At 32.7% G+C, this 12,174-nt stretch overlaps 1 protein-coding gene across 2 annotated transcripts; it reads left to right on the forward strand.

Annotated features, from left to right (window-relative positions):
• The first annotated feature begins 716 nt into the window (after nt 1-716).
• Nucleotides 717-7,312, forward strand: LOC132030441 (homeobox protein knotted-1-like 7). 2 transcript variants are annotated; one of them, XM_059420075.1, is made up of 6 exons: nt 717-1,093; nt 1,291-1,623; nt 1,737-1,857; nt 4,950-5,143; nt 6,334-6,465; nt 6,796-7,312. In XM_059420075.1, the coding sequence occupies exons 2-6, from the start codon at nt 1,315-1,317 to the stop codon at nt 6,934-6,936; spliced, it is 897 nt and encodes a 298-aa protein (XP_059276058.1). In that variant the 5' UTR covers nt 717-1,093; nt 1,291-1,314; the 3' UTR covers nt 6,937-7,312. The 2 variants fall into 2 exon arrangements, with proteins under 2 accessions (XP_059276058.1, XP_059276057.1); XM_059420074.1 differs by having other exon boundaries at nt 717-1,623.
• The last annotated feature ends 4,862 nt before the right edge of the window (nt 7,313-12,174 follow it).

A 12,174-nucleotide genomic window follows, 5' to 3' on the forward strand; every position in this document is an offset into this window, starting at 1 on the left:
GTGTGAACATGCACAAAATGCTTTGTGTGCCGGACTGCTTCTAGATAAATTTGTTTGGGAAATTCTATTTTACACATAAACACAATAGGTGTTTGGTGCTTTGGATTAGAAATTAATTGTAGTTGTAAAAGTTAAATTTCCATATAACATTAAATTATCAAAGTATGTTACTTGAAAGTCGCAACATAAAAATGAATATGTTACCTAGTCCCAACATAAAAATGAAATATCCTTCTAAATATATAGTACTCCCTCCGTCTCTGTCGTGATTATTAAAAATAGTTGTCTTAAATTATTTGTCGTTTTATAAGTTGCGCACAATTAATATTTTTTTCTCATTTTACCCTTAATGAAATTTTGTCATTAATGAAAATGACACATAAATAGAATAAATATTTAATGGAAAGAAATTATAACTAAGAAATAAATAAGGATAAAAGTAGTCAAATACAACTCCTAATTAACATTTCTTAAGAGACCTATTAAACAAAATGAAAAAACGACAAATAATTTGAGACAGAGGAATAGCTAGGAAAAATAGAGTTATGCCCACATCACAAAAAGCTTTTAATAAGCTTCTAAAGTTAGGTTCAAATTAAATGCTTAAAAAATACCCAATATTCCATCACCTAATCTTACCAATAACCTTATCTTAATCAAGATTAGTGTCAATTATTCTATTTTAAATATTACCCATCTTAAAGATAATTAAAAAAATATTCATAAAAAAAATAAAAAAACACTCCTCAAAATGTCAGACCACACACAGAGATGCAGCTTTATCTATGGTCTCATTACCGACGTCTCTCTTCTTGCTTCCCTTTCATAGTAATGATTCCACTGATGCTTCTTCTACCCTTTCTCTTTTTTCCTCTGCATCAATAAACCATACACTTTTTCCAAGAAAATCCCAAAAAGCAATCAAGAATTTAAAGTGCAACTGAACCCACTTCTTTCTCACTTTTTTTGTTCTTTTTTTTTTTTTTTTTTTTCCTTTTCTTTTTCGTATTATGTGTTAAAAGATTGGAGGTTTCAGCATAGGTGCAGAAAGTTGTGCTGCTTCAGATCCCAATATATAATAAGTCCACCAATAGTAAGAAATCTGCTTGCTTTATGATTTTCCTCAGCTAAAAATATACATCATATCAGTGTGTCTATTATCAAGATAGTACATAAAAGATTCTCTTTTGTGTTGTGGTCCTGATTAAAAAAAAAAGAAAAGAAAAAACCCCAATACTGATTTCTTACTTTTTTTAACACATACCCTTTTGTTTACATGTTGTAAAAAAGAGGATCTTGGTTGTTAACAAGAAAATGCAAGAACAAGGTGTACTAGGGCTAATGGGTTCTAGTACTATGGGTGATATTTCTTCTATGGTGATATCTGATGATCATCAAAGGCAATTAAAGGGTGAAATTGCTACACATCCTTTGTATGAACAGCTATTATCAGCACATGTAGCATGTCTTCGAGTGGCTACACCTATTGATCAGTTGCCATTAATAGATGCTCAGCTTTCACAATCTCATCATCTCTTGAGATCTTATGCTTCTTCTTCTTCTCATCAGCAACAACATCATTCTCTTTCTCCTCATGAAAGACAAGAACTTGACAATTTCTTGGTATGTTTTAGTTTAATCTTTGTCAATTTTTTTAGTTTTCTTGAACTTTTTTGTTTTAGATTTTGATCTTGCAAATCTGAAATGGTTATTTGGTGTATTTTTTGTTGCAACAGGCACAGTACTTGTTAGTTTTGTGTTCCTTTAAAGAACAGCTTCAGCAACATGTCAGAGTTCATGCTGTTGAAGCTGTTATGGCCTGCCGTGAAATTGAGCAGAATTTACAAATTCTTACAGGTTAGTAAAGAACTTTTTTAACTTTTAACCTGCATCTTTTAGCTTAACTTCTATAGTATGCTGAGACTGATTCATATTTAAACTTTACAAGTTCAATCTTTAAGATTTTTAGAATTGAACTTATCATATTTTTTAAAATATGGCTTTAGACCCATTTTATGTTGCAATCTTAGTGAATTTTTACATATAAGTATATACTCCTAGTCAAAAGTACTTGGTTCAGATGAATTCGATGCATGTAGAAGGCTTCATCCGCTTCTAATGGTCTGTATATCACAGTAAATATAAGAGAGTCATTTAACTGTCTATAAAAAGTGGAACGAGTTAACTAAAAAATAAAGCAAACGATCGACTATATAACAGGTTAAATTACACAAATAATATAATTATTCTTTATATTGTTAGTGTATACATTACATCTGTGCAAAACATGAATACCTGTTGGAAATATGTGAACCTTATGTGTTGATGTGCATGGTAATTAATTAAGTGAATTTATGCTTAGGATAATTAAAGCAATTTTTGGGTTCTTGTTTGTGCCAAAGTACAAGTTTTCAGAGGTGGGTGGTAGTGGGACCTAGAAAGGAAACTGGAATATATACATGTAGGTGGAAGGTTTAGTTGGTTGGTGATGGAAGGAACAAATTAGAATAGCTAACAAACCAAACAAACACTAACAAACTGATGATTGGGGCTGCATTATAGGACTATTATATTAATAGAATATTGGGTTTCTAGAACACTTTCTAGCTAGTTTTGTTTGTGACTTCTGATTTACTTCTTGGGGTTAATCTAACAAACATCGTGTGGGATCTTAGTTTTTTTTTTTTCCTTCAATCATGTTTAGAGGTTGTGTATATGATATGGTAATTGTCCAAACATTAGTGTCGACATCCACCTAAAAAGCTTCTGTACTACTTGATGATTAAGTTACTAAAACGTTGGTTTTCCAACATGCTATATTCTCACTTCTCCACCACATTTTGTTACTATAAAAAGGGAGCTCATGTTAATTATATAACCCATCATTGATTCGAAGTAGATTTATTTTATGCATGTGATACTCGGGTCAACTTAAGTAGAGTAAAAGTCGGCTCTAAGCCGGGATTCAATGGCGTTTAAGTTTAAGTCAAATAGTACTCTTTTTGTTTTAAAATGTTTGTCTGATTTTTGATTTGACACAGAGTTTAAGAAAATAAAGAAGACTTTTGAATCATTTGATAACTAAAGATAAGTAGAACGTACTTGTATGTCCTTTAATCTTGTGGTCTTTTACATGCCATGTGGAAGGTTGGAATTAAAGAGTTATCAAAAAAGAAAAAAACAGAGTTTAAGAAAATAAAAAAGACTTTTGAATCATGTGGTATGGTAACTAAAGATATGTAGAATGTACTTGTATGTCCTTTAATCTTGTGGTCTTTTACATGTCATGTGAAAGATGATATTATAGAATTGTCAAAAAAGGAAAAAACATTCTTTTTTAAATGGATTAAAAAGGAAGGTAAGACAAACATTTTGAAATGGAAGGAGTATGAATATAAAAGTGAAGTTCAATCAGGAGTGAAATTTCCTTTCATCTAATTGTCTTTCATTTTGAATCAGGTTCTTAAAACAGGAAATCGAGTTTTTTGAATATCACTCTTTCAGCCTATTAATTTAGTTACTCTCTTCGTTCCAGTTTTTCTACGACAACATTTTCTTTTTAGTCCGCTTAAATAATAATGACAACTTTTTAAATTTGAAAACAATTTAACTTAAGCATCCCATTTTATCCTTATTGACTAGTTTTTTATATTCACGTATTATGACATGTTTAAGACATTAAATTTTGAAAGTCTTATATAATCATGTTATGGAATGTCCAAAGTCACAAATTTCAAAAACTTTTCCTTCTCTCTTAAACATCATATGCATTTCAAATTATGCCAGATAAAATAAAACGAAGAGACTAGTTAGTTAAGAAATCAAAACTAGACATGAAAGAGATTAGACTTCTCGTAGAAGTACGTGTGCCTTAAGTTGAAGAGAGTTGTCCGCAAGCCGTGGTTATGAACTCTTTCTTCTTTCAGTTCGGAAGTTGTTGTGCACCTTCAATTGTACTAGTGAATTAATCTAGACTATTTCATCAAGTACCTACTGTCTACCATCAACACAAATTATTGGATAACTTTGTCCTCTATGTAAGAAAACTAGTACCTAGGGAAACTACTGAACTATTTTTTTTTTTCTCTTTCTGTTTTCCCCTATCTCTTTATCTAAAAAGCACACATAACGTCGTTCTTAAACGCTCAACATAACATAAAAGTAAAATATTGAAGGAAGGAGCATTATTCTGAAAGGTTACTTGTGCAGTAATTATCACCACTTGTCTATCTTGTCTATTGATCTCTCTTGAGTTATTAAGTCAAAGGCTTGCCATAAGATAGGAGTCACAGTCCTTTTTCTCCTAACGCCATCTATAAAATGGATTTAAGTTATTACGTAGGCAACATAAATAATTTTTACACTACCTATGCAATTTACTTGGTTAAATTATTTAGTCACTCTATTTTCAAGTTACCATATCAAAAATTGACAAAGAAGAGTTATATGTTAATCGTCCATTTTGCCATTTTATAAGCAACGAGATATGAGCTTAGATTTTCTTCTGTCTCATTATTTCTTAAATGAGATAGGATGTTGCATATTTATGATGTCTCGATCGGTTTCCTTTGTCTTTTTTTTTTTTTTTTCCATGTACTGTTGTTTAATCCATTTGCTTTAGAGAGTTCAATTAGTTGTACAGTAGATATAAGACAATCATGAACATAATAATGTATTACGAATAGTGCCTAATTATATATCCTCAACTGCGTTATTTTCCAATCAAGGGGACTATTCATACATGCGTTAGCTCTTATGCATGCATGTAAAAGCCAAAAGGTTAATGAGACTACCAGCTATAAAGTATTTACTAGTTGTACTTTTTTAATTAAGAATGTGTACCACCTGCTATTTTTTTTTTATAAAATAACATGTTGCAATATAGGAGATTATATTATTTTTCTGAAAAGAATATCCCATTCTTTTTTTCTTTTCTTTTTTCTCTTCAGGAGCAACACTTGGAGAGGGAACAGGTGCTACAATGTCTGATGATGAGGATGAGTTACAGATGGATTTTTCACTAGACCAATCAGGAGGAGGTGATGCACATGACTTGATGGGTATGGGATTTGGTCTTCCTACTGAATCTGAAAGGTCTCTTATGGAGAGGGTCAGACAGGAATTGAAAATTGAGCTCAAACAGGTTACCTCTTCAAAATTTCTCATTTCCTAAAGCATGCACATTAACAAGTACCTTCTTTTTTGTTCAACTATCCAGTATGTAATCCACTAACACAGTTAATTTGGATTTGTGCCATATAAGGCTCATGAAGGAAGAGCCCTACTAGGAGTTTCATGGTTAAAATTCACAAACAGCCATTTTTCAACTTTTTGTCTTTGCAAATAGCCATTATGAGTTTCAAATCCTAAGGTAAAATTTCGGCACATTGTCATGTAGTTCCGCCGGCTAATTTTAATTTAAGAGGTTGGATGAGCGGCTATTTAGGTTAATTCTTCCGATATATTTGAGGGACTATGCCTACACAAGATCAAAGAAGGGGACGACTGCTCTGGCCCCCATTTAGGGGCCGGGCCAGTTCCCCTTCATGGGCTAGGCCAACCCATTTTCAATAGGTAAACTTACATAAATAACTACCTTATTGTCCCTTCTTACCATTCGTAGCTACCTTTTGTGTATTCGCGTGTATTTGACAGTGTTTTCGCTGTATTTGACTGTATTTTAGTGTACATGTTCAGTTGTATCTGATGTCACATGTATTTGAGCTTTATTTGGATGTATCTCATATGTAGTTGGCCTGAGTGTATTTCGTCATATGTATTTGGCTCATATTGTATCTGATATGTATTTGGCCTGAGTGTCTTGTATCTGAATGTATATGAAGCCAAATACTCAGGCCAAATACATATGAGATACAATACGAGCCAAATACATATGATGAAATGCACTCAGATACACTCAAAATATAAGAAGAAGAAGCTAGGAAAATTATGTAAGAAAAGTAATGTGGTTGGCTGGGTTTGAACCTAGGCGGGCAGGAGCAGAGCCACACCCAATAACCACTCCAACCACAGAAGCTTGATGTATTTTGGTATAACTACGAATGGTAATTTACAAAATCACTGTATCTACTAAATATAAATAAATTAAAAGGTAGTTATTATCAATAATTAACTCTTAGAAGTAACTATTGCTAAATAATTATTCCTTTTCAATAAGTAGTGGGTTAGATTAATTGGGGGCCCCTTATCAGATTGGGCCAGTCAGTTGTGGGCTGACTTTGTCCAGTTGACAGGCATAGTTTAAGTTTGTTGATACATATCAAGTCCTAATTTGTAGCTTTGGATATCATTAGCTATCATTGGTTGTTGCAGGGATTTAGATCAAGAATTGAAGATGTGAGGGAGGAGATATTGAGAAAGAGAAGGGCAGGGAAGTTACCTGGTGACACCACTACTGTTTTAAAGAATTGGTGGCAGCAACACTCTAAATGGCCTTATCCAACTGTAAGTCTGTCACCTAATTTTTCATCATACATCTTCATACAAATATAAATCATTTCTTGCCAAAGCTGAAAATGCCATAGTTCCTGAAACATCTTCTTTACATGGATTAACAAACTTTGTTATTTTGCAACTACACTTGCCTGTTTCAAGCTATGCTGGTCAAAATCTCCTGTCTTGTTGTCGAATCCTCAAAAAATGTACTGGTTTTGGAGGATCTGACACACATTCTTAGCATTTTTGAAGAGCTTGAACAACATAGTTTAGAAGTGAATGTTATTATCAATCATTTATAGTCAAGATTTCCGTTATGAAAATAAGCAATTCATGCAGGAAGATGATAAGGCAAAACTTGTGGAGGAAACAGGGTTACAGCTGAAGCAAATCAACAACTGGTTCATCAATCAAAGAAAGCGCAACTGGCATAGCAACTCACAGTCTGTGACATCTCTAAAGTCCAAGCGCAAGAGATAGAGAAGAAACTGACGAACATACATAGGTTGATGGTGAAATGAAGATAAACAGCGTTGAAGCAGAACTCTGCAATGTTAATTGTGATCAAAGACATGGGAAAATATTAGTTAGTACATTAGGCCGGATTGTAATATATGGTACTCAGAATTGGTATACATATATGGTAGACGTCGGTTTCAGGATACAGCTAACACTACTTTTGAACTCTGGAATGTTGACACTGTTTCTTGTAATGATGGTAATTGTTTAGTGTTTAATGTTTTCTAAGTAGAAGAGTATCATACAAACAGGTAAGGATATTGAAGCTGATATCAACTTTTCGTATCTCTGTATTGATAGTAATGAAAATTGGAACAGTTTTATAATCTGCAGAATAGATATTTGTGTTCCTTTATTGTTTATTAGAACTTGCTATTGGTCTATGAAGGTTAAGTTTTGGATTTTTAGTTTTTAACCAAACAATTTTCAACATCCCAGACCCAATTTGTGAAGGTATTATTCGCTTTGGTCCGAACCCTCTGTAACACCTCAAGACATTTGGGCCTTACAGTTTTATCCCTTCAGCTTTAATTCGAAAAAATGCATCAAAAGTTGAATCCTAAACTCGTGGCCCCTAACTTTTCCTTCCCATTCCGATGATTCACAATGAACCACCCTTTGAATTCAATGGTCAGTGGTCCGTAGGCTGTTACAGGGATGGCTGTAAGCTAGTGATGAATCTAAAAATGCTTAGTCGAATCATACACATGTATCAAACTATCGATCACCCAATTTTTTTAATTTTGCACTGGAGTTCAACTTTCCAAGAAAGATCGGCCTTGGGCCCTGCTTCCAGCGCTTACAAATTCCTACAATTTGACTAGTGCTAGCCTGCTACATGCATCTGCTCGAGTCCCTGAGACTAATTCCAAATTTAAACTTACAGATTCTAATTCAGGATTGTACCACAATTTATTTCATTCACTATGTCCAACATCAATGATTTGTAATTATTTAGGGGATCTTTGAACAAATATAAAGGTTTCGAATCAAAACTATTAAGTACATACGAATCCATAACTTACCCTCTACATGTGCCCTCGGATCGGGTGGCTGAGTTAAAAATTAGAAAAAGAAATTAATAAAATAGCCGATTGAAGGAACACTGCAAAGTAGGAGTGGGCGTTCGGTTCTTCAGTTCGGTTTTTTCAAACTTTGGTTCGGCTATTTCGGTTTCGGTGTTTTGAAGGTGGACACCGAACACCGAACTAAACTAGTTCGGTTCGGTTCTTTCGGTTTCTGTTTTTTGAAGTTCGGTTTCAATTTTTTCAATTCGGTTTTTTTTATATGCACGTGACTCTGCTTGAGTCACGCATTATCTTCCACCAAGGTAGACCAACTATCAGTATAACATGGTACTTTCTCCTTGCACCAAAAATACAAGCGACTCTGAAAATCAGGACGTTGTAGAAACAATGTGTCTTTGGTGTTATTGACCCTCTGGAGGCTAATCATTCATTGTCAAATTTTTGGTGCTACATTCATTGTATGCATTTTTGTAAATCCTTTGCCTACTGAAGTTGCATAGGTGCATAAAATAATATATGACACGATGCTCAGAGCTATGTAAATGAAAGTTGTTCTGTTGTCGTATCACATGTAATATTCTTAAGCACTAATGATAATATTAGAAGCGATAATCCAGCCAGGAAATTGGGCTCGAGCATGCTCAAAACTACATAAACCAGTAGCCATTTTTATGTTTGGTAGCACCAAACCAGTAGCCAAAACTAGCAGGTAGCACCAAAAACATAAAACTGCCTGGACTATTTAATTTTTTTTGGCTAATTTATAAAATTTCAGTTTAAACCGAAAAACCGAACACTAAACCCCGAACAACGAAATTTCTGAAAACCTAAACCGAAACCGAACCGAAAACCCGAAAAACCGAACACCAAAAAACCAAATTAATTTGGTTCAGTCCGGTTTTTCGATTTTCGGTATTTATGTCCAGCCCTACTGCAAAGTAGTCAATTCCACATTACTTGAGAAAAGGTGCATGAATTTAACCACAAAACATACCATGTTTGGAGAAAAAAAAAAAAACATAAAAGGAGGTAGAGTAATAAATCAATTATATAGCAATGTGATGTCTTACATTCTAATATGCAAATAATTAATCTGGAATCTTTTGATTTGCACAAAATAGAATCATCCAAAGAACTCTTTAATTTATCAATTGCTTTTGTAGGAAATTAGAGTTGAATGAAAAGTACTTTGGAGGAGAGTGAAGCAATAAAGAGTTAATAAATGAAGTTAAGAAAACTTGATTGATGATTTTCTTGGTGGAATAGGTGTTGTATTGAGGGTGAAACCTCACTAGTACACGTTTCTGTCAATAAATATCATTCTTTAATTAATAGACATTCCAAAAAATCGGAATGTTAACCAATGTACGTACAATTTCAAAGAGAGGTCTCTTTCTTTTACAGAGTACAATAATTTTTTAATCATCCAACAGAAAAAAATAACAATAATTAACAAGCTCAACCTCGTTTCGTCTAGCTGCAACCAATACGAAGTTGTTGCATCATTACCTTCTGAATAAAGAACAAGAGATTTATCACTTGAGTTCGTTCGATTAACAAATTAGTTCAGCTCGTAAATCGCTTGCGATCCCTTGTTCAATAACCCAACCGTATTGATAATAAGTATTTACATTTTTAATAAATAGCTTACTGTCGTAAATACAAATTATCCTAGCGCAACTAATTACTCTCTCCGGTTCAAAATAAGTGTTCACTTAATTTTTTTATTTTGGTTCAAAATAAGTGTCCACTTATATAATCAAGAAGGAAGTAACTTCATTTTTCCGTGTTTGCCCCTATTTACTCTCAATAGATAGGCAATAGTCTTATTAATAAGGGTAGTTTAGTCAAAATACCTACTTTTTTCCAAGAGTTATGTTTTTTAATGAGCGTGAAAAAGACTAAGTGGACACTTATTTTGAGCCAGAGGTAGAAGGATGTAAGAGAAAAACATTTTAAGATGGTCTATTTTTCTATGCGTGACATGCTTCTCAGATTTACAAATTTGCAAGGCTTCATCAGGTCCTACTTAGTTAGCTGATGATGAAGAAATAAGTAGGGCATTTTCCTTTTTCTTCTGATGAATTATGTTACATCTTTCTAAGAGCATTTGTGATTTGACTGCCAAATTGATCTCCAGAGACTATGAAACGCGTAGTATGACATGACTAGTTTCCAAAATTATTTAAGATCTTAATTCTGCATAAATTTAAGTTATAAAAAAAAAATCCAAGTGCGATCTTCCATGTCAGTTTCTTCACGTGAAAAGCCCAAAAAAAAAAAAAAAAAAAAGCTAAAAAACAAGAATTTATCACTTGCTTAACATGCACCCTTTCACGGGTCTCTAGATTTATAATTCTTAGTCATTAAGGTAGTCTTTATTTTATTTTTTATAATTTATTAAATAAGGTCTCGCTAGTAGGTTAACACTAAAATCCAATTATTTTTTCAACAGATGTCCTTTCAGCTAATTAAAATACTGGGTGGGGAACTTAATTTGAAACCAGTACTATTTGATAAAAACGTTGACCAAAGACAATTCTCCTTTCTAAATCATCCATCTTTTCTTTTTCTTTCTCTCGGCATCATTGCTACTTTCAAGTTTCAACTCTAATATGAAAAAACAAAAATACATTAAGAAAAAGTCTAATATTAGCACTTAAAAGTCGGCATCCAATTAATCATTAATGAAGTGAAATGTAAATCAGAAAAACTTAGTATCGGTTATGTGAATTTTTCCTATCTAAATCTTGAAATACAGAATTACCTCATAATGAAGTAAGGAAAGTACCAAATACTTAAGTAAAAAACTCATGACTATTTTTCAGACTTTTAAAAATCTAAATTCTTTAAAAATTAAGGGTGTGTCTACTTGAAAAATAAATGAATTTTTTACTTATTTTCTAGGTGTTTGGTAAGTAAGCACAAAAATATTATCTCAAGAGCATTATAATTAAGTAAGATCTAGCAACACAATATGAGGTGGGATGGGATGGGGTGTGGGGATTCGAGGGCGGCGGAGTGTGGGATGGTCAAGATGTGGGGGACCTAGTAGTTGGAGGTGTTGGTGGATGGAAAAGAGAAAATGAACTTAAAATGTCACTTATAGAACTTATTTTCCTATTTTCATTAAGAAGTTATTTTCTTCATTTTTGTGAAACTTATTTTCCTAGAGAAACTAAACATGAAAAAATTAAAAATATTTTTTGAAAAAAGTTTTCTTCCATACCAAGCACGCCCAAAGTAAAAAAAAATAATCCAAATGTGGCCTTCTATATCAGTTTCGTCACATTATGAGAGGCCAAAAAGAAAAAGAAAAAACAAAAACAAGAATTCAGCACTTGCTTAACATGCACCATTTCACGGGGTTTTTAGATTAATTTTCTAGTCATTAATGTAGTTTTTTGTATATATTTATAAAATTTATTTTAAAAAAAAGGTCTTGCTAAGTAGGTTCACTAAGTCTAATTCTTTTTCACCACTGGTCCATTTCACCACTGGTCCATTCAGCTAATTAAAATTTAGGATTGGAGACTTTGAAAAGTATTTGATACAAACATTGACCACCTAATTGTGAGAGAATTTTCTGTTCTAAATCATCCATCTCTTCTTTTTCTGCATGAGTACTTTCAACTGTAATATGAATAAAAATATATTTAAAGGATAATTGAATTTTTAATCCTTTACAAATTTTATTCAGTTTTATAATCTTTTTATAAGAAATCTTTATTTTTTACACATAAGATAAGAGATTTGAAAAAAACACATAAAATATTTGAAAAAATTATTTTCTTCTATTCAAATTGTAAGAGGGTAAGAGATTCTATTTTCACCCACTATTAGCACTTAAAGATGTCGTATAACTGTTAATGAGGTGAAATGAAAATCTTGAAAACAGGATTCAAATTCAGCAACGAAAAAACAGGTTAGGTGATTTTTTTTTCCAGTCTTTGGAAGGCAAAGTTACCATATATTAGTGTAAGGGAATTACTGAATGACAAATTCGCATTTAAATTTTATGAGTTCAATATTTAATGTTCTTTGTCTTGAGCTTGTTGTATTTTTAAAAGGGAAAAGGACATAGAATGACCAACAGGCCAAAGTAATTCCACATTTGGGCCTAATCTGGAATTTGGCCCGGCCAAACTATTCCAAAGTTCGACGGCACTGC

This window comes from Lycium ferocissimum, chromosome 9 (genome assembly GCF_029784015.1).
Source record: "Lycium ferocissimum isolate CSIRO_LF1 chromosome 9, AGI_CSIRO_Lferr_CH_V1, whole genome shotgun sequence".
NCBI classification, from domain to species: Eukaryota; Viridiplantae; Streptophyta; class Magnoliopsida; order Solanales; family Solanaceae; genus Lycium; species Lycium ferocissimum.